The sequence below is a fragment of the Mchenga conophoros genome, linkage group LG3 (genome assembly GCF_057382185.1).
Source record: "Mchenga conophoros isolate Kocher_MC1m ecotype Shallow Benthic linkage group LG3, M_conophoros_male_GT1.1, whole genome shotgun sequence".
NCBI lineage: Eukaryota > Metazoa > Chordata > Actinopteri > Cichliformes > Cichlidae > Mchenga > Mchenga conophoros.
Genome location: NC_140528.1, coordinates 15,937,129 through 15,960,830, shown reverse-complemented (window position 1 = coordinate 15,960,830; position 23,702 = coordinate 15,937,129). Strand labels below are relative to the sequence as shown.

General features: G+C 44.8%; 1 protein-coding gene across 1 annotated transcript in view; it reads right to left on the bottom strand.

Annotated features, from left to right (window-relative positions):
* Positions 1 to 23,702, bottom strand: part of LOC146577449 (NACHT, LRR and PYD domains-containing protein 12-like) — a 62,107-nt gene that overhangs the window by 20,945 nt on the left and 17,460 nt on the right. Inside the window, exons 4-7 of the mRNA XM_085254123.1 lie at positions 15,933 to 16,130; positions 13,599 to 13,772; positions 2,350 to 2,526; positions 15 to 191 (exon numbers count right to left, since the gene is read on the bottom strand). Of these exons, the coding sequence (XP_085110249.1) occupies positions 15 to 191; positions 2,350 to 2,526; positions 13,599 to 13,772; positions 15,933 to 16,130 (726 nt within the window). The remainder of the gene's footprint in view (positions 1 to 14; positions 192 to 2,349; positions 2,527 to 13,598; positions 13,773 to 15,932; positions 16,131 to 23,702) is intronic.

Below are 23,702 nucleotides of genomic sequence, written 5' to 3'. Positions count from 1 at the left end.
ACATGCTGACTGACCTCAGAGTTTCAAGTCCACATCCTGGACTCTCCAGGAAACCACACAGATGCTTCACTCCTGAATCCTGCAGCTTGTAGTTTCCTCTCAGCTCCAGCTGTCTCAGATGGGAGGGGTTGGACTTCAGTGCTGCTGCCAGATAATCACAGCTGATCTCTGACAAACCACAGTCGATCAATCTGTATAAAGAATGAAAGATGTAAGTTTATTAGACAAAGTGTGAGCTTGAAATCATTCAGTGTTTCATCATCTGTTCAGAGCTGAAGAAGGTTCAGAATGTAGAAGTTTAGAAAATGGAAACTCCAAACAGCTGAAGCCAACAGGAAGCAGCTTCAAACAAACACAACAAGAGAAAAAACTCTGAATGTTTCACATTAAAGTCGTACATTTCTCATAAAAACAGGACAAAGACTTGAAAAAGTCGTGTTTTTCCTTCCAGGAACCACAAGGCTTCACTTTTAAAGGTGAAGTGTGAAAGAAATGGACATATTTGAAGTCCAACACCTTTTTCCAGTCACATTATTAATGCAGACAAACTACAAGCTCATTTTCATTCCAACAAGTCATCTTCTGACCTGGACTAACAACACTGGTCTCTATGTGCAGCTGGCTGTGAGACCAGTGCTCAGGGAGCGTCTACAAAGTGCAACACTGAAAGAACATCACACACTCATTTGCTTCCAGCACTTTCACACAAACATCTACTGTCATTATTGTCACCAAACTCTGTGGATCCTTTATTGCAAATTCAAATGGGATCAAATGGTCAGACAAAAGAGGCTTATGAGGAAATATGATGAAATGTTGTGTATTAGCAGCAAGTTATTGAATCATTTTCCTCAGAAACCAAACAAAATGATTGACAAACATGTTTTTACAAACTCAGTGTTGGACTTGGATCAGCAGGATAAGCTGATGTTTAAAGGCATTTGAGTCTCGCTGTATGAGAGTCCAGTTATTACTCAATATTTATGGATGATGTTCTTTCAGTGTTGCACTTTGTAGACGCTCCCTGAGCCTCACAGCCAGCTGCACATGGACCAGCTGACATTACCCAGCATTAGAGGTGGGTGTAAAAAAATGGATTTTCCTATTTAAATGGTTTTAATTTGAATAAAGCGATGTTGATTCATTCAATCCTGAATCGTTTTTTAATATAAATGTATTTTGCCAGAATCTCAGGTTAAAGCTCCCAAAAGTATTTCAACAACAAGCAAACAGATAAAACAGTAAATGAGAGCAGCTAAACACACAAAGATGGAAACACAGAGCGTGGATCGTTCACTCGACGGCACGTACACGGACACGCCGTCGGGGCTGAAAGTGGACAGCTCACAGATCCTGAAGCTGCAGGTTTCATCTGTCTCCAACCAAAACTGACTGAACCAGCAGCAGAAGAAGATCCAAACTACGCTTTACGTTTGATGAACATCGTCATGAATTCTCTCTGACTTTGACGTTTACTTCCTGCACAGCTCTCTCTCTCTCTCAGTGTACTTCAAGAACAGTTTACCTTCAAAAATCTGTTTCCTGCATTATTCACTACTTATTACGCACCAGTCTGCTGTTGTGTTCACTGCTGTCGGCCTCCGAAAACAAAGCCTCATTTCTGCTGTTCAATACTGAAGAAATGTAAACCTTTTAAAATGATGACAGATTACAAACTCTCAGCTGTGTCTGTAATCAAACCTCTGTAACTTTGCTTCCCTTCAGCAGCATCAGCTCATGTTCACATGTTGATTCATGGTTTGCTTCAGTTTTTGATGGACTGCAGAAGATTTTGAAGGTTATCTGCTATAAAAAGCCAGAACAGGAAAATCTGCTTCATGTGTTTCTGTTTGATCCTCAGTGACTTTGACACAAAGGCCTCTGCTGTGATGATCACACCTCTGATCAAGTCTCACAGTGTCAGCTTTGTTTTTATACATATGGATATGTGCTGATAAATGATCAGAATTATAATATTTCCCACTGTCTGCTGTGTGCCGTGACCTTTGACCTGCTAAAGACAGTCAGCTGTGGATTATTCATTGTTGTGTCTGATACTTAGAACTGTGAGGAAGAACACTACACAGTTAATCAGGGTCCCCTCTCTCTGAATCAGGAAAGGTGGGCAGGCCGCGTGTGGGCCACGGGCCATACGTTGAGTCTCACTGTTTGAAATGTGAACATTGTTCTGCTGCAGTCAATGGACTAAACCAGAGAAGAAGAAAACAGACTTTACCATGAAGATCCTCAGTGTGGATCAGTATAATATCAGCCTGATGTCTGCAGTTTAGTGTCAGCACAACTTTCACATCATATTCATCTCAGCACAACTAAAACATGCTGACTGACCTCAGAGTTTCAAGTCCACATCCTGGACTCTCCAGGAAACCACACAGATGCTTCACTGCTGAATCCTGCAGCTTGTTGTTGTCACTCAGGTCCAGCTCTCTCAGATGGGAGGGGTTGGACTTCAGTGCTGCTGCCAGATAATCACAGCTGATCTCTGACAAACCACAGTCCCACAATCTGTATAAAGAATGAAAGATGTAAGTTTATTAGACACAGTGTGAGCTTGAAATCATTCAGTGTTTCATCATCTGTTCAGAGCTGAAGAAGGTTCAGAATGTAGAAGTTTAGAAAATGGAAACTCCAAACAGCTGAAGCCAACAGGAAGCAGCTTCAAACAAACACAACAAGAGAAAAAACTCTGAATGTTTCACATTAAAGTCGTACATTTCTCATAAAAACAGGACAAAGACTTGAAAAAGTCGTGTTTTTCCTTCCAGGAACCACAAGGCTTCACTTTTAAAGGTGAAGTGTGAAAGAAATGGACATATTTGAAGTCCAACACCTTTTTCCAGTCACATTATTAAAGCAGACAAACTACAAGCTCATTTTCATTCCAACAAGTCATCTTCTGACCTGGACTAACAACACTGGTCTCTATGTGCAGCTGGCTGTGAGACCAGTGCTCAGGGAGCGTCTACAAAGTGCAACACTGAAAGAACATCACACACTCATTTGCTTCCAGCACTTTCACACAAACATCTACTGTCATTATTGTCACCAAACTCTGTGGATCCTTTATTGCAAATTCAAATGGGATCAAATGGTCAGACAAAAGAGGCTTATGAGGAAATATGATGAAATGTTGTGTATTAGCAGCAAGTTATTGAATCATTTTCCTCAGAAACCAAACAAAATGATTGACAAACATGTTTTTACAAACTCAGTGTTGGACTTGGATCAGCAGGATAAGCTGATGTTTAAAGGCATTTGAGTCTCGCTGTATGAGAGTCCAGTTATTACTCAATATTCATGGATGATGTTCTTTCAGTGTTGCACTTTGTAGACGCTCCCTGAGCATCACAGCCAGCTGCACATGGACCAGCTGACATTACCCAGCTTTAGAGGCGGCTGAAAAAAAATGGATTTTCCTATTTAAATGGTTTTAATTTGAATAAAGCGATGTTGATTCATTCAATCCTGAATCGTTTTTTAATATAAATGTATTTTGCCAGAATCTCAGGTTAAAGCTCCCAAAAGTATTTCAACAACAAGCAAACAGATAGAACAGTAAATGAGAGCAGCTAAACACACAAAGATGGAAACACAGAGCGTGGATCGTTCACTCGACGGCACGTACACGGACACGCCGTCGGGGCTGAAAGTGGACAGCTCACAGATCCTGAAGCTGCAGGTTTCATCTGTCTCCAACCAAAACTGACTGAACCAGCAGCAGAAGAAGATCCAAACTACGCTTTACGTTTGATGAACATCGTCATGAATTCTCTCTGACTTTGACGTTTACTTCCTGCACAGCTCTCTCTCTCTCAGTGTACTTCAAGAACAGTTTAACGTCAAAAATCTGTTTCCTGCATTATTCACTGCTTATTACGCACCAGTCTGCTGTTGTGTTCACTGCTGTCGGCCTACGAAAACAAAGCCTCATTTCTGCTGTTCAATACTGAAGAAATTTAAACCTTTTAAAATGATGACAGATTACAAACTCTCAGCTGTGTCTGTAATCAAACCTCTGTAACTTTGCTTCCCTTCAGCAGCATCAGCTCATGTTCACATGTTGATTCATGGTTTGCTTCAGTTTTTGATGGACTGCAGAAGATTTTGAAGGTTATCTGCTATAAAAAGCCAGAACAGGAAAATCTGCTTCATGTGTTTCTGTTTGATCCTCAGTGACTTTGACACAAAGGCCTCTGCTGTGATGATCACACCTCTGATCAAGTCTCACAGTGTCAGCTTTGTTTTTATACATATGGATATGTGCTGATAAATGATCAGAATTATAATATTTCCCACTGTCTGCTGTGTGCCGTGACCTTTGACCTGCTAAAGACAGTCAGCTGTGGATTATTCATTGTTGTGTCTGATACTTAGAACTGTGAGGAAGAACACTACACAGTTAATCAGGGTCCCCTCTCTCTGAATCAGGAAAGGTGGGCAGGCCGCGTGTGGGCCACGGGCCATACGTTGAGTCTCACTGTTTGAAATGTAATCGATCCCTTAATTGATTAACTTAGGGACATGGATATTCTAGGTACTTTCAATGAGGAGAAGAGGAACAAGAAAACTAGAACACTTCCTTATGCTGTCTTGTAGAGAACACTCTATGGCATTTATTACAACACAACACATAACAGTCTCATCAGCAACTTCAATAATATGCAGAATGTTAACAACAATTATGAGACAAAAACCCAATATAATCCCCCCTTCAATCAGTCAGTTCAGTTTCCATATTAGTCCATTTATGTCTCTTGTCACAGTTCTACCTCCACCAACCACTCTGGTTTGGTGAGGAAAGGGAAAAAAGTAAATTATGGTGTTGAAGTAAAAAAAGAATAATAATAAAATAAATTCAGAGCTCTGAGAAAAACTTTGTCAATCTACCCGGTAGGGGTGGGGGAAAAAATCGATACTGTGTAGTATCGTGATATTTTGTTTGCTAATAATGTATCGATACAGGGACAGCAGAAATCGATATTTTGTTACAAACAATTTTTTCTCTGAAGTCAACATGCTCTGGAGTCAGAGCATGTTGACTTCAGAGCATGTTAATCCTTTTTCTGAGCAAGAATCCTGACATTCCTTCACTGTCCAAATGTGTTTAACTTTTTTTTTGGCAGCAATAAACATGACAGTTTACTTATTTTAATTTAAGACATGTTTAATTTTAATTAAGTTTAAAACTTTTTTATTTAATATAAAATTATATTTTTTAAAAAAATTTACTTTCAAATTCTTCAGTTGCTGAATGGGCTGCATAGTTTTCATAAATTGCATAGTTCAGAATAGCTATAATTGTACCAGATGGTTGCATTCAGTAAAGTTGGACTAGACTGTAATACAAACCATTCAGTTTGTCAACAATAAAACTGACTGAAATGAGAGAAAGACTGAGTGTGAGACTTTGATATTAGATAAAATGAATATTGATAAAGTTTACCTTTATGTGCAGAATTTAAATATCACAAAATATTTTTAAAAATCGCAATAATATCATATCGTGCGTTAAGTATTGTGATAATATCGTATCGCGAGTTGTATGGTGATTCCCACCTCTACTACCCGGGTAGTGTGTGTGTGTGTGAATAAGCCCAGTGCTTATCTGCAAAGATGAGTAAAATCCTCGTTCGCCGTCCTGGGTGGAGCGATAAGTCTCTGGAAAAAACCCCACTGGATTCGCCTTCCAATCGCCGATCGAGTATCCAGCAACTGTGTCTCGCACTATGTCTCAACACAGTAAAAAACAACTGGGAAAAAAAAAGGGATGCGTGGTAAGCAAATCCTAATAGTCTATAACTATAAAAACCTTAACACTTAGAAGAAAGGTTTTTATTCTCTTCGGTACTCCATGCGCTCTGTGTGTTCTTCTTCTAGCTTGCTGGCTATCTGCTCCGCTGCAGCTCTTCTTCTTGCCGCATAACGCAGCGCAGGAAACTATAGCGCCATCACTGCCCCCTGTTGGATAGAATTAGTACTGCATACATTAAACATTAAATCACTGGCTTAAGCCGCATGCATCCTTGCATGTGAAACTTTACACTGTTTCAGCAGTCCCGGGCATTAGTTGATCTATGCTGGGTACACTGTCGAGGGTGAAAGCTTGGGTGAAAGCTTGGTCTAACCCAGAGAAAATGGAGTGCATGACTGTCACCAAAGGATTTCCCAACGTTGGATAAGTTAGCTTCTTTGGAGCTGATCTCTCCCTTGATGACCTCCTTAGTCCCACACCCTCTTCAAGATTAGGGACATCTTTAGAGAGATTTGGTTCTCCTTTTCTTTCTTCCTCCACAACTTTCATTTTGTTGCTCACTTCTGTAATCAACGTACGACTATCACCCAAACTGCGTGAGAGATCTTTAGATTGGCTGTCAGCTGAACTGATCTCATGCAGCGGTGACCCCTGAACCTGGTCCTTCTCATCGTCTCCGTTCTGGGTTGTCACTGGCTGGAATTCGTGAGCATCTGGATTCAGAGTAGAGAGCTCTGGACTCAACTCAGATTCAACTGTGTGAAGCTGATCTATCTGTCCCAAGATGTCTTCTGTAGCTGACTTTTCGTGGACTTTTATTCCAGCCAGTCTGTCTGTGACTGCAATCTGGTCGGCTTCTTGGAGTCCATCTTGCAATGCATTGGGCTCGTTACAGGGTAGAGAATGAAGAGAGTAATACTCAACTTCATCTTCAGTGCTCTCCTCATTGCTGGTTTCTGAAGAATCAGTCTCAAATGTGTCAACTGGTGGTGAGTTTGTAGGTTTAGACCGTGACACTGTTACTTTGGGTGCTGTCTCTTCAACAGTGGGTGGGAGAAACCCACAAGGTAAGAGCAGATCTCTGCGTAGCACTCTTTCAGGCCCGTCTGTTCCTTCAGGCACCACCACAAAAACAGGCGTGTCCTGAATCTGTCTGATCACAGTGAACACGGTTCGGCTCCACCGATCAGCGATTTTGTGCTTTCCCCTGATGGCAACATTCCTTAAAAGGACTCTATCTCCCTTGGCAAGGGTGGATTCCCGCACTTTACTATCAAACCTCTGTTTGTTCCGGAAAGCACTCTTTTGACTGTGCTCAATGGCTAACTGGTAGCTTTCTGAGAGACTCTCTCTCAACTTTTTGATATATTCAGAGTGAGAGAGGCTGCTGGATCTTTCAGGGTATAGGCCAAATGCTATGTCGATTGGGAGCCTCGGTTGTCTGCCAAACATCAACTGGTAGGGAGTGAAACCTGTGGTATCATTCCTTATGCAGTTGTACGCATGTACTAAAGGCTGCACAAAATCTCTCCACCGAACTTTATCTTCTTCCTCCAGCGTCCCTAGCATTTGAAGAAGGGTTCTATTGAACCGCTCGACAGGATTGCCGCGGGGATGGTAGGGCGTGGTCCTCGTCTTTTTTATCCCAAGCAGCGAGCAAAGATCTTTGATCAAGGCAGACTCAAAATCACGACCCTGGTCGCTGTGCAACCTCTCAGGAAATCCATAATGGATTAAAAAATTGCTCCACAAGGCCTTTGCCACAGTCTTTGCTTTTTGATCAGGAGTCGGAACTGCAACTGCGTATTTAGTGAAATGGTCTGTTATGACCAAGATGTTTTTAGTCCCTTTCTCATCTGGTTCCAATGTAAGGTAGTCCATACAGACCAACTGCAAGGGACGATTAGTTTTTATGTTTACCAAAGGAGCACTCCTTTCAACTTGTGCCTTTCTTCTGAGACACCTTTCACATGTCCTGACCTTGTCATTTACATCGATGGTCATGCGGGGCCAATAGAACCGAGCTCGGACTAAGTCCAGAGTCCTATCAACACCCAGATGGCCCACAGCATTGTGGAGCTGGTCAAGGGCAACTTCTCTGTAACTTTGCGGAAGAACGAGCTGATACATGGGTTCCCCTTGAATGATGCGTTTTCGGTATAAGACCCCATCCATTACAACTAACTGATCCATTATTCTTGTCATTAACTGAACTTCTCTGTCTTCGTGCCGTCTTGCCTTGTAGGAGAGACGTTTTCCGGCAAGTACAAGAGTCATTACTCTGCTGACGACTGGATCTGATTTCTGCTCACGTGCCCAATCGGGAAGAGACATTTGCGACAGGGGGCATGACCCAGCTACATCAGTTTGACAGAAATCTGCTGGTATTGCAGAGGTTCCAATAGCCAAACATTCTACTCGTGCAGGCGATGGCACCGCTGCCTCCTCCTCGAGAGTTGAAGAACACTGATGTCTCTCGCATACTGCCTTTACTGCCTCAGTTGGAAAATCGGCCCCTTTGTTGCGGTGTAAGAGCTGTGCAATAAAGCTTTCAATGCGATTTTCCTCATCAGTAGGACTCTGATCAGAGGCATCACAGTCATGTGGATGCGGACGTCTGGAAAGCCCGTCAGCATCTTGGTTGTTCTTCCCAGCTCTATACTGGATGTCAAAATCAAAACTGGAAAGAGCTGCCAACCAACGATGACCTACTGCGTCCAACTTCGCAGAGGTTAAGACATATGTGAGTGGGTTATTGTCTGTCACCACTGTAAATTTTGCTCCATAGAGATAGTCAAAAAACTTCTCGGTGACGGCCCACTTCAGAGACAAGAACTCAAGCTTGTGTGCAGGGTACCTTTGCTCGGACCTGGAGAGGCCCCTACTGGCATAGGCAATGACCCTCAACTTGCTCTCCTGTTCTTGATATAAGGCTGCACCGAGTCCATGGGTGCTTGCATCAGTATGCACAATATAATATTTCTTAGGATCGGCAAACCCAAGAACAGGGGCTGTTGTGAGCTTGTGAATCAATGTCTTAAAAGCGTCTTCACAGGCTGGGGTCCAATTGCCATTAAATGGCTTTTTGAGATCCACACTTGTAGAAACCTTATGGGTTCGGCCAGACAGACTGGATTTTCTCTTTGGTGGGAGGTAACCAGCTGTTAAGTCATTAAGGGGTCTTGCGATCTTGGAATAGTCTTTTATAAACCTCCTATAATATCCAGCGAACCCAAGGAAAGACTTGAGCTCCTTGATGTTAGCTGGTCTTGGCCAGGTAGTGAGGGCAGCTATTTTTGCTGGATCTGTTTTGACCCCTTCTGAGGATATAACATGGCCGAGATATTGGACAGATGTCCTGAAGAACTGGCATTTCTCTGGCGACAACTTTAAACCAAATTCTTTCATCCTGTGGAGGACCTTCAGCAGTCGTTCCTCATGCTCCTCAAGTGTCGCAGAGAAAACGATGACATCATCAAGAAAAACCAAGACTTCACTCAAATTCATGCTACCCATACACTTTTCCATGACTCTCTGAAAGGTACTGGGAGCATTTGTCACTCCTTGGGGCATTCTGTTAAACTCCCAGAATCCCATGGGTGTCACGAAAGCAGTCTTACATTTGTCTTCTTCCTCGACTTCCACTTGATAATAGCCGGATTTCAGATCCAGGATGGAGAACCACTTGGACCCAGTCAAAGCCGAGAAAGATTCCTCAATGTTGGGCAAAGCGTAGGCGTCTTTGATGGTCTTACTGTTCAGTTTGCGATAATCTACGCATAATCTGATGTTGCCATTTCTTTTCTTGACCACAACAATGGGAGAGGCATAGGGGCTCTCTGACTCACGTATGATGTTCGCATCTTGAAGCTCTCTTAAATGTAGTCTGACTGCCTCGTAGTCAGAAGGATGGATGGGTCTGGGCCTTTGTTTAAATGGAGATGGGTCTGAGAGTCGAATTCTGTGCTTAATCTGAGTAGTGTGGCCATAGTCGAGATCATGAAGAGCAAAAACTTCAGGAACTGAGTTTAATTTCTTTGTTATTCTCTCTTTCCACTCCTCAGACAAGCTTGACTCAGCAAAGTCAAAGGTGAGTGTTCCTGTGTCAGACACCGATACAGAGTTGCATGCAGCTGTAGCTGGAACCGACGGATATTGGTCACCTGACAGAGTTTTGACAGTTCTTTCAGTCAAGGATGATACAGCTTTTGGAAGGATGAGTTCTGCAATAACCTGGCCAGCAGGTATTTTAATATCATGTGCTGTGTCATTTTTAACTAGAACCGGGACCTTAAATGATGAACATAAAGGCCGTGTCATTACAGAACTGCAAAACAAGAGCCCACCAGGTAAGGTTGACTCTAGAGGCTCAACCATCAGGGTTGTGTCAGATGTTGTTGTGACCTTCCTTGCATATCCATTCAAGGCCATTTTTTTTCCCTGCAGGAACAGTAATGCACTTTTTGCTCTGCAGCTTCACTTTCCCCACTCTGCCATTGTCTTGACGGGTTTTGAACCTGTGATAGAGATGCTTCACCAGTGGAGAGTGATGGATGTTTTTTTCCTGTAAGACATGATTTGGCTGAGCTTTTCCTAAGCCAACTGTTTCATACAAAATATCCAGGGTATTAGTCCCTATCAGCAAGGGCACTTCCATGTTTGTCCTGTGATCAGGAACTACAAGAATAAGCGTGTCAACTTCAGCTGATTTCCCCATGACACTTTCAGGGAAATGGATGGTTGTGGATATGTATCCCAGATAAGGCACTTCCTGACCACCAGCACCTTCAATGTCCAGCAGATCCTGGATGGGAAAGATTTTCTGACTGGAAAGGTTCCTGTCATAAAAGGACTTTGATACTGTAGTTACTTGGGAACCTGAATCAAGTAGACTGTTACACTGACTCCCTTCAATGGAGACTGCTGCAGTACACTTTGGGCCAATAAGCCTTTTTGGAAGACAGTCACAGAGTAATTGGGCTTGGGAATGGCTTTCACATGTGACTTTTTCCTTGTCCTGAAATCTTATGGGACATCCTGGCTCATTCTTGGGTGCAGTCAGTCCCTCCACTGCGACCCGGTCCAGTTTAAATGACCATATTTGGCTTCCCACTCTCTTTGCCTCTCCCTCAACTCCTTGTATTTCTGATCAACCAAGATCTTATTTGGAGGACCTTCACACTCTCTGGCTATATGTCCATCATTACCGCACTTGAAACAGAACCAAGGTTTTGGTCTGGGTTTAGGTGCCATTTGTTGGGCTTGTACTGCAACTGGAGTTATACTAGCGGAGGCATTTAGGGTGGGATTTCTCTTTTCAGCATGTTTTTGTTTCCTTTGCTCTTTCTTTTTGTTAAGTTGCATTTTTAACTCAGTTACCTGCCTCCTCAAATCCTCTGTTTCAGTGATGTATGTCTGAAGTACACTGGTATTCTCATCATGCATGGAAGACATGTCTGGGACCAGCTGCATGTGTACGGATGATTTAGCTTTTACACCCCCTAAATGACGGTTCATTCGATCAAATTTTGCAGCCCTTCTATCTTCTTCAGTCCGTAACTGTAGAAGAAAATCAGAGAAATCAGTAGCTGTATCTGAATTCAGTTCAGACTGCAATGCTAAGATGAGGGACTGATCCCAGCAGCCGCGGCGAAACTGTCTCAGCAAGTGTTTCCCAGTCTCTGAACTCCTCACACCTCCCCTCTGTGCAGCTGTGGTGAGCAACACCTGCAACCGCTGAAGATACTCAGATGCCTTTTCCCCTGTGTTCTGGTGGGTATTCAGAAACCTTGCGAAAATTTCTTCCCCATCCTCAACTAATCCATAAGCTGAGCCAAGAAGCTTGACATATTCACGAGGAGCTGCATGTGGGCCAAGCTGCCTCACCAAGTCAGAAGCTGGGGAGAGTAAGCTCTCAAGAATCTTACGGCGTTGTACATCAAGTGGGAGATTATCTTGAATCATGAGTTCCACATGAAGTGACCGTGTCTCAAAATCTACTTCATTTTGGGGTTTAGGAACTCTTCCTGAAAATGGGCGAAGACCTTTAGAGCCCTGACTTGGAGTGGGAGGGGCATCGCTTTTGATGACATGCTCCACGATTATCTTTTGGACTTCAGGAGGGTTGTACACATCACTGTCTAATGTTAGTTGAGAGACAGGGTGAGTTGGCTTGGAGACCATTCTCTGTCCTTTTACTTTAGAAGCGGTTTCGGCTACAACCTCTTCAATCTCTTTATTCTTTGCAGTCTGTCTACGTAGCAGGGGTGTCCAACTATTATCAGAATCTGGTTCATTTTCTGAGCCCGAACTGTCACTTTGTTGGCGTGGGCAAAGTGTGGGTGACATTGTCTTTGAAGACTGAGCAGTTTTACAGGCACCATCTACACGCCACATAATGTCTGGGTTCGAAACGCTGGGAAGGTACAGAGGGAGGGTGGAAGCCAACTTTATGGCAGTTTCTTCAGATTCAAACTCCACCAGGGCTTTAACACCAGTACCTTGCCCTGTCTGTCTTACTCTAAGAACTTTGTCAACACTGCCAAATTGCATACAAAATTCACTAATTTGATCATCAGTAGTTTTTGCTGTAATTCCTTCAATGTATACACACTTCTTCATATCAGTACCATATTCCTGTTCTGCATACATTGTGAAAAACGGTAACACTTAATAATCAACAGCTGTGAAATTTTAAACAAAGACTTACAAAAATCAGCTAAATGGAAGTGTTTTCAAACTAATTTTCCATCTACTCCTCCTGGCCTGGCTCGCCAACTTTTGTAATCGATCCCGTAATTGATTAACTTACGGACATGGATATTCTAGGTACTTTCAATGAGGAGAAGAGGAACAAGAAAACTAGAACACTTCCTTATGCTGTCTTGTAGAGAACACTCTATGGCATTTATTACAACACAACACATAACAGTCTCATCAGCAACTTCAATAATATGCAGAATGTTAACAACAATTATGAGACAAAAACCCAATGTAATCCCCCCTTCAATCAGTCAGTTCAGTTTCCATATTAGTCCATTTATGTCTCTTGTCACAGTTCTACCTCCACCAACCACTCTGGTTTGGTGAGGAAAGGGAAAAAAGTAAAATATGGTGTCGAAGTAAAAAAAGAATAATAATAAAATAAATTCAGAGCTCTGAGAAAAACTTTGTCAATCTACCCGGGTAGTGTGTGTGTGTGAATAAGCCCAGTGCTTATCTGCAAAGATGAGTAAAATCCTCGTTCGCCGTCCTGGGTGGAGCGATAAGTCTCTGGAAAAAACCCCACTGGATTCGCCTTCCAATCGCCGATTGAGTATCCAGCAACTGTCTCTCGCACTATGTCTCAACACAGTAAAAAACAACTGGGAAAAAAAAGGGATGCGTGGTAAGCAAATCCTAATAGTCTATAACTATAAAAACCTTAACACTTAGAAGAAAGGTTTTTATTCTCTTCGGTACTCCATGCGCTCTGTGTGTTCTTCTTCTAGCTTGCTGGCTATCTGCTCCGCTGCAGCTCTTCTTCTTGCTGCATAACGCAGCGCAGGAAACTATAGCGCCATCACTGCCCCCTGTTGGATAGAATTAGTACTGCATACATTAAACATTAAATCACTGGCTTGAACAGCAGTGGATAACCTTGAGAGGGTTACATGAACATTGTTCTGCTGCAGTCAATGGACTAAACCAGAGAAGAAGAAAACAGACTTTACCATGAAGATCCTCAGTGTGGATCAGTATAATATCAGCCTGATGTCTGCAGTTTAGTGTCAGCACAACTTTCACATCATATTCATCTCAGCACAACTAAAACATGCTGACTGACCTCAGAGTTTCAAGTCCACATCCTGGACTCTCCAGGAAACCACACAGATGCTTCACTCCTGAATCCTGCAGCTTGTTCAGGCTCAGGTCCAGCTGTCTCAGATGGGAGGGGTTGGACTTCAGTGCTGCTGCCAGATAATCACAGCTGATCTCTGACAAACCACAGTTCATCAATCTGTATAAAGAATGAAAGATGTAAGTTTATTAGACAAAGTGTGAGCTTGAAATCATTCAGTGTTTCATCATCTGTTCAGAGCTGAAGAAGGTTCAGAATGTAGAAGTTTAGAAAATGGAAACTCCAAACAGCTGAAGCCAACAGGAAGCAGCTTCAAACAAACACAACAAGAGAAAAAACTCTGAATGTTTCACATTAAAGTCGTACATTTCTCATAAAAACAGGACAAAGACTTGAAAAAGTCGTGTTTTTCCTTCCAGGAACCACAAGGCTTCACTTTTAAAGGTGAAGTGTGAAAGAAATGGACATATTTGAAGTCCAACACCTTTTTCCAGTCACATTATTAATGCAGACAAACTACAAGCTCATTTTCATTCCAACAAGTCATCTTCTGACCTGGACTAACAACACTGGTCTCTATGTGCAGCTGGCTGTGAGACCAGTGCTCAGGGAGCGTCTACAAAGTGCAACACTGAAAGAACATCACACACTCATTTGCTTCCAGCACTTTCACACAAACATCTACTGTCATTATTGTCACCAAACTCTGTGGATCCTTTATTGCAAATTCAAATGGGATCAAATGGTCAGACAAAAGAGGCTTATGAGGAAATATGATGAAATGTTGTGTATTAGCAGCAAGTTATTGAATCATTTTCCTCAGAAACCAAACAAAATGATTGACAAACATGTTTTTACAAACTCAGTGTTGGACTTGGATCAGCAGGATAAGCTGATGTTTAAAGGCATTTGAGTCTCGCTGTATGAGAGTCCAGTTATTACTCAATATTTATGGATGATGTTCTTTCAGTGTTGCACTTTGTAGACGCTCCCTGAGCCTCACAGCCAGCTGCACATGGACCAGCTGACATTACCCAGCATTAGAGGCGGGTGTAAAAAAATGGATTTTCCTAATTAAATGGTTTTAATTTGAATAAAGCGATGTTGATTCATTCAATCCTGAATCGATTTTTAATATAAATGTATTTTGCCAGAATCTCAGGTTAAAGCTCCCAAAAGTATTTCAACAACAAGCAAACAGATAGAACAGTAAATGAGAGCAGCTAAACACACAAAGATGGAAACACAGAGCGTGGATCGTTCACTCGACGGCACGTACACGGACACGCCGTCGGGGCTGAAAGTGGACAGCTCACAGATCCTGAAGCTGCAGGTTTCATCTGTCTCCAACCAAAACTGAGTGAACCAGCAGCAGAAGAAGATCCAAACTACGCTTTACGTTTGATGAACATCGTCATGAATTCTCTCTGACTTTGACGTTTACTTCCTGCACAGCTCTCTCTCTCTCACAGTGTACTTCAAGAACAGTTTACCTTCAAAAACCTGTTTCCTGCATTATTCACTGCTTATTACGCACCAGTCTGCTGTTGTGTTCACTGCTGTCGGCCTCCGAAAACAACGCCTCATTTCTGCTGTTCAATACTGAAGAAATTTAAACCTTTTAAAATGATGAAAGATTACAAACTCTCAGCTGTGTCTGTAATCAAACTTCTGTAACTTTGCTTCACTTCAGCAGCATCAGCTCATGTTCACATGTTGATTCATGGTTTGCTTCAGTTTTTGATGGACTGCAGAATATTTTGATGGTTATCTGCTATAAAAAGCCAGAACAGGAAAATCTGCTTCATGTGTTTCTGTTTGATCCTCAGTGACTTTGACACAAAGGCCTCTGCTGTGATGATCACACCTCTGATCAAGTCTCACAGTGTCAGCTTTGTTTTTATACATATGGATATGTGCTGATAAATGATCAGAATTATAATATTTCCCACTGTCTGCTGTGTGCCGTGACCTTTGACCTGCTAAAGACAGTCAGCTGTGGATTATTCATTGTTGTGTCTGATACTTAGAACTGTGAGGAAGAACACTACACAGTTAATCAGGGTCCCCTCTGTCTCAATATCAGGAAAGGTGGGCAGGCCGCGTGTGGGCCACAGGCCATACGTTGAGTATCACTGTTTGAAATGTGAACATTGTTCTGCTGCAGTCAATGGACTAAACCAGAGAAGAAGAAAACAGACTTTACCATGAAGATCCTCAGTGTGGATCAGTATAATATCAGCCTGATGTCTGCAGTTTAGTGTCAGCACAACTTTCACATCATATTCATCTCAGCACAACTAAAACATGCTGACTGACCCCAGAGTTTCAAGTCCACATCCTGGACTCTCCAGGAAACCACACAGATGCTTCACTCCTGAATCCTGCAGCTTTTTCTTGTTAGTCAACCACCAGGAGTCATTACTTAGGTCCAGCTGTCTCAGATGGGAGGGGTTGGACTTCAGTGCTGCTGCCAGATAATCACAGCTGATCTCTGACAAACCACAGTCCATCAATCTGTATAAAGAATGAAAGATGTAAGTTTATTAGACAAAGTGTGAGCTTGAAATCATTCAGTGTTTCATCATCTGTTCAGAGCTGAAGAAGGTTCAGAATGTAGAAGTTTAGAAAATGGAAACTCCAAACAGCTGAAGCCAAGAGGAAGCAGCTTCAAACAAACACAACAAGAGAAAAAACTCTGAATGTTTCACATTAAAGTCGTACATTTCTCATAAAAACAGGACAAAGACTTGAAAAAGTCGTGTTTTTCCTTCCAGGAACCACAAGGCTTCACTTTTAAAGGTGAAGTGTGAAAGAAATGGACATATTTGAAGTCCAACACCTTTTTCCAGTCACATTATTAATGCAGACAAACTACAAGCTCATTTTCATTCCAACAAGTCATCTTCTGACCTGGACTAACAACACTGGTCTCTATGTGCAGCTGGCTGTGAGACCAGTGCTCAGGGAGCGTCTACAAAGTGCAACACTGAAAGAACATCACACACTCATTTGCTTCCAGCACTTTCACACAAACATCTACTGTCATTATTGTCACCAAACTCTGTGGATCCTTTATTGCAAATTCAAATGGGATCAAATGGTCAGACAAAAGAGGCTTATGAGGAAATATGATGAAATGTTTTGTATTAGCAGCAAGTTATTGAATCATTTTCCTCAGAAACCAAACAAAATGATTGACAAACATGTTTTTACAAACTCAGTGTTGGACTTGGATCAGCAGGATAAGCTGATGTTTAAAGGCATTTGAGTCTCGCTGTATGAGAGTCCAGTTATTACTCAATATTATTATTAATACTGACATTACCTGCTGATCCGTCTGCCACTGACTGATGTTCCCCTGGTCCCAGCTCCTATATTTGTTCCACTTTTAACAGTAATACACAAAACTCTGGACTAGGACCTTTCTCTCCCACAGTCAACACAATACCCGTCATAATCACAAACAGAGAGCAACAGAATTATCATAAATCCAGTAACTCCAAAAACATTAATAACCTCCGGCCTCTTCAAAAATATCAACATCCATTCAACTCTATTGTCAAAAATCCACCAGTCTCAGCCAGTATGGCACTTTTAAATGTCGAACAAGTCTTTTATTATTAATGATTTAATTTTAGATAATAAACTTGACTGTTTATTTTTAACTGAAACATGGCTGGGTTCGGATGCACCAGTTGTTCTCACTGAGGCCTCCCCACCAAATTTTAATTTCTCTTTTTCTATTAGAAGTGGTAAGAGAGGTGGTGGGACTGCATCTTTAGCCAACAACACACTCACCACCAAACAAATTTTATTTGATCATTTTACCACTTTTGAATTCCACGCTATTGTTTTCAGCAGCCCTCCAGTTTTATCTGTCACAATTTATAGACCACCTAAAGACAGCGCTGCTTTTATCAAGGAATTCACAGAATTTTTAACAAACATACATTCAAAATATAACATGATAATTTTAACTGGTGATTTTAACCTGCACATAGATAATCCTTCTGACCCTGCAACAAAAGAATTCTTAAACATTCTTCACTGTTTGGATTTTATCCAGCACGTCACGCAGCCGACTCACAACAGAGGACACAATCTGGACCTGGTCATCACCCATGGGCTGTCCACCAGCGTGTCCTCTGTTGTTGACTTGGCTGTCTCTGACCACTACTGTGTGTTTTTTAACATCACCAGTTTTATTCAGCGGGAGACCTCAGTGCGAACTGTGAGGAGGCGCTATCTAACCTCTGAAGTGGCTGCAAATTTTACCAGGGTTTTAGTCGAATGCCCCCCTGTGATTTTACCTGCACCCTGCGATTTGATTTTTAGTTATTTCAACAGCAAACTGAAGAAAAGCCTTGACTCCGTTGCTCCACTCACCACCAAAATGATTAACGTAAAACATGCATCACCCTGGAGAAACGAAGAAGTCAAAAAACTCAAAAGAAATTGCAGGGCAGCAGAAAGGAGATGGAGGAAAAATAATAATACTATCAACCATCAAATATTTTGCGAGCAACTTAAAATGTACAATAATACATTAAGGAAGTCAAGAAATTCATACTTCGCCAAAATAATCAGTATTAACAAAAATAATCCCAAGGTCCTCTTTTCCACCATAGATCATTTATTTAACCCTGATTTTAAAAGCTCCAAAAGAACCCCCACAGACTCGCTCTGTGAGCAGTTTGCAGACCACTTCAGGGGAAAGATCAGCGCCATCAGATCTGATATTTTATCTAATCGTGATATGATTTTAAACACATCTGAGGGCTCGATTGTACCTGAGGAGACACTGGACAGCTTTGTCCTGGTTAATGCTGAGAACCTTCAGAAAGTTTTCTCCACAGTGAGACCCACCACATGTCTTTTAGATCCAATTCCTTCTTCACTCTTTAAAACACTTTATGGATTTTTTGAGGCTGAGCTTTTATGCATGATGAATTGCTCTCTTCAGTTGGGTGTCTTCCCTGCTGCCTTTAAAACGGCGGTGGTGAGGCCCCTTCTGAAGAAGAGCAATTTGGATTGTAATGATTTTAATAACTACAGACCTGTATCCAACTTACCATTTTTAAGTAAAGTCTTAGAAAAACTTGTTTTTACTCAGATTACTGATTTTCTCAATGATAGACAGATCCTGGAGATATTCCAGTCTGGATTTAGGGTGAACCACAGCACAGAGACTGCTCTCCTAAAGGTTTTAAATGATCTTAGATGTAACTGGGACTCCCAAAAGCTCTCAGTCCTGGTGCTACTGGATCTAAGCGCAGCCTTTGATACAGTAGACCACGCTATTCTTTTAAACAGACTGAAACACATGGTGGGCCTCTCTGTGTCACGACCTGCGGGGTCGGCAAGGCACTGATCAGCAATCTCTCTCCCCCTCCCCTGTTTTGCCGGGGCGGAACTCATGGCGGGTTCACGCTCTCGGCCCACGCCCTCCCGGATCATGCACACCTGGGCCTCATCAGACCAGCTGGTATATCAGAAGGAGGAGATCAGCTGTTCAACGCTGGATTGTTGTGAAGACTCCTGTCAGTACACGTCAAGCCCTAGTTTCCCACACTTCCGCCTCAGAAAGTAACCGTTGTCTCTCTGTTCTAGATTCCCCGGACCCGTCCCCGTGTTTACCCGTGTGGAGCGTGTAAGAGGTGGCTGGTCACTACGGAGAGAGGTTGGCGTGAGCGTGTGTGTGATTCCCTTGTTTTCCCTGGAGCCCTGGAACCCGTCCTCGCACATCTTGTATATAGCACTGTCCTCGCACTGACTGTAAATACACTTGGTGAAGATTTTGTGAATAAACTGTCTCTGTTACAACACACTTCGGAGTCCTGCGAGTGGATCCTCAGAGCAACTCGTGACAGTAACAATCCAGCCATATTATGGATCCAGCGGACTCGGCTCTACAACCCACCCCTCCTCCCGAAGTCATGTTGGAGCGACACGAGCAGATGCTACAACACATTAACCAACAGCTGATCGCACTCACTCAGGCTCTCGCTCAGCACGTTCCGCTGCCAGGTCCCGCTATGCCTCCCTCGTCTGCTCCCACACAGCCGCCAGCCCCGGAACACTCCACGCCACCAGCCCCCGCTTCCGCGGAACCCCTGGAACGAGCTCTACCGTCACCGGAGCCATTCGCTGGTGAGTTCCACAAGTGTGCTGGTTTCCTAACGCAGATTACGTTGCAATTTATGCAGCTGCGGCGAACGTATGAGAGTGATGGAGCTAAGATAGCCTTTTTCGTTCAGTTACTCCGCGGTCAAGCCTTGAACTGGGCTCAAGCAGTATTACGGACTAGCCCGGAGATTACCTATGCTGATTTTCTCTCAAAGTTCAAAAGTGTGTTTGAAAGGGGCACCGGAGCTGAGGCAGCGGGCCACCGTTTGCTGAACTTAAAACAAGGAAGACGGAGTATGGCGGACTTCTCTGTGGAGTTTTGGACACTGGCTGAGGAGACGGGATGGGGGCAGCCTGCGCTGATAAGTACCTTATTGAACAATGTTTGTGATGTTCTTAAGGGCGAACTGTTAATGAGGGAGCTGCCCAAGACTCTATCGGAGGTGATCGCCTTATGTGTTAAGGTAGATGAACATTTGAGGGCGCGTCACCGCGCCAGCAACTACGGTTCCCAGAGGCCTCTGGGGCGAGCAGAGTCAGCTTCCGGCGGAAGCGGAAGTAGCGATCGGGAAGCGGACCGCGGCGACGAGCAGGAGCAACCCATGCAGATCGGACGCTCCCAGCTCTCCCCGGAGGAGAGGGCACATAGATGGCGATCCGGTGAGTGCTTTTACTGCGGCCGCAAGGGCCATCTCGCCAAGGTCTGTCCTGCTCGGCCAAAAGACCCCGCCCGCCGGTAGAAAGGAGGATACGGGTGGGCGAGGTCTCCTTTTCGCATTCTCCTCCACGCTTCATGCTAGCCGCTAAAGTGACTGTCCACTCTGCCTCTCACTCTCTTCAGGCGCTGATTGACTCTGGGGCGGAGCAGAGCTTCATAGATGCTTCCCTGGCTCTCAAACTTAAGATTCCCACACAGGCATTACCCCACTTGTTGCAGGTCACTGCTTTAAACGGTCAACGTCTTCCTGACATAACTCATGTTACTGAACCCGTGTCCCTAACGCTGTCTGGGAATCACACTGAACTGCTGCAGTTTTATGTCTTTGAAGCCCCTCTCACGCCCCTGGTGCTAGGGTTTCCGTGGTTACGCCAGCATAACCCCGTGCTCGACTGGAAGGAGGTGAGGGTTCTGGGGTGGGGGGAGGAGTGTCACATGACCTGTTTGACAGCAGCTACTCCCGTTAAAGCAGCTAAACCACTACCACACGACCCCCCTGACCTTTCAGCTATCCCATCAGAGTATCATGATCTCAAGCAAGTGTTTTGTAAGGACCGCGCCCGCTCTCTTCCCCCTCATCGCCCGTACGACTGCAGTATTGATTTGCTCCCAGGTGCACCCCTTCCCACTAGTCGCTTATACAGTCTCTCTCAACCTGAACGTGAATGCATGGAGAAGTATATTAATGAATCCTTGGCTGATGGACTGATTCGCCACTCTTCATCCCCTGTGGCTGTTCTTTTTCGTCACTAAGAAGGATAAAAGCCTTCGGCCATGTATTGATTTCCGAGGCCTCAATACCATTACCATTAAGAATAAATACCCTCTGCCGCTCTTATCCTCCGCCTTCGAACTCCTGCAGGGGGCGACCATTTTTACTAAGCTCGATCTGCGGAATGCTTACCACTTAGTCAGGATGAGAGAGGGTGACGAGTGGAAAACGGCCTTCAACACGCACCTGGGCCATTTTGAATACTTGGTCATGCCGTTTGGACTGACTAATGCTCCGGCTGTCTTTCAGAGTCTAGTCAATGATGTCCTCCGAGATTTCATCGATCGTTTTGTGTTTGTGTACCTTGACGACATTCTCATCTTCTCCCGCTCTCTCCCGGATCATGTACATCACGTCAGACAAGTCCTGCAACGCATCCTGGAGAATCGGCTGTTTGTTAAAGGGGAGAAGTGCGAGTTTCATGTGAGTACTGTGTCATTTTTGGGCTACATCATCGAACGGGGCGATTTAAGAACTGATCCAGCTAAGGTACAAGCAGTCTTAGACTGGCCCACGCCGCCTAACCGTAAGCAGCTTCAACGGTTCCTCGGTTTTGCAAACTTTTATCGGAGGTTCATTCGTGACTACAGCAAGATTGCTTTGCCATTAACCCGTTTAACTTCCCCTAAGGTGCCTTTCTGCTGGAATGATCAGGCTCAGGAGGCTTTCTCCCGGCTAAAGAAACGTTTCGCGTCGGCGCCCATCCTCAGACAACCGGATCTCAAGCGGCAGTTCATCGTGGAGGTGGACGCCTCGGATGTAGGGGTTGGAGCAGTCCTCTCCCAGCAACTAGACGGTAAGCTCCACCCTTGTGCTTACTTCTCTCGTCGTCTCTCTCCTGCAGAGCAGAACTACGACATCGGGGACAGGGAGCTGTTGGCAATCAAACTCGCCCTGGAGGAGTGGCGCCACTGGCTAGAGGGCGCAACAGAACCCTTTGTGGTATGGACTGACCACAGGAACCTCGAATACATCCGGTCGGCTAAACGGCTAAATGCCCGACAAGCCAGGTGGGTTCTTTACCAGATTCTGCTTCACCATCACCATCACCTACGTGAAACCCGATGCCCTTTCCCGCCAATTCACCACCTCAGAGGACCCCACCCGTGAGGCTCCCATTCTCCCTCCCACGTGCGTTATCGGAGCCCTGTCATGGGAGATCGAGTCTGCCATACGGGAGGCCCAGCGGGTGGAACCGGATCCAGGTACTGGTCCCCCGGGTTTGCTCTTTGTTCCCACGTTGGTTCGCTCACGAGTGTTACAATGGGCCCACGGCGGAAAACTCACCTGTCATCCGGGCGTTCATCGCACCGTCACCTTCATCAAGCGGTTCGCCTGGTGGCCTACACTGGCCAAGGACGTCCAGGACTTCATCGCTGCCTGTCCAACCTGTGCCCAGAATAAGCCGGTCAACCAGCCTGCTGCCGGCCTACTTCATCCCTTGCCTACGCCAAGCCGCCCCTGGTCCCACATTGCGGTTGACTTTGTCACTGGTCTTCCGCTGTCATCAGGTAACACAGTCATCCTCACTGTTGTCGACCGTTTCTCTAAAGCTGCCCATTTTGTCGCTCTCCCCAAGCTCCCCACTGCCCTGGAGACCGCCCGGCTTCTGTCAACTCATGTGTTTCGCCTCCACGGGATCCCTGCTGAAGTGGTCTCGGACCAAGGCCCACAGTTCACGTCACGTGTTTGGAAGGAGTTCTGCGCCTCCTTGGGGGCCCAGGTCAGTCTCTCGTCAGGTTTTCATCCACAGACCAACGGTCAAGCGGAACGGGCCAACCAAGAACTCAAAACGGCTCTCCGTTGCTTGACGTCCACTAATCAGACCACCTGGAGTGAGCAACTGACATGGGTGGAGTACGCTCACAATAGCCTTACCTCGTCGGCCACAGGTGTCTCCCCGTTCGAGGCCTCCCTGGGGTACCAACCTCCCCTGTTCCCTGCCATCGAAGGTGAGCACTTTGTGCCCTCTGTTCAGCAGCACCTGCGGCGGTGTCGGCGCGCGTGGCAGGCCACTAGAGCTGCCCTTCTTCACACGGCGGACCGGAACAAACGGCAGGCGGATCGCCGCAGGTCCCTGGCGCCGGCCTACTCACCTGGACAGAGGGTTTGGCTCTCGACCCGGTATGTGCCTCTCAGGACGGAGTCGCAAAAGCTCTCCCCCGCCTTCATTGGCCCGTTCGAAGTGGACTCTATCGTTAACCCCGTGTCTGTGCGTCTCAAGCTCCCCAGGACCATGCGTATCCACAACGTGTTTCATGTCTCGCAGATCAAACCTCACTGTTCCAGTCCTCTGTGCCCTCCTTCCGGACCCCCTCCGCCCGCCCGGGTCGTCGCTGGCCGTCCGGCCTTCTCCGTGTCTCGGATTATGGACGTCAGGCGCCGGGGCCGTGGCCTGCAGTATCTTGTGGACTGGGGGGGCTATGGCGTCGAGGAGCGTTCTTGAGTCCCGCGGGCGGCTCTGCTGGAC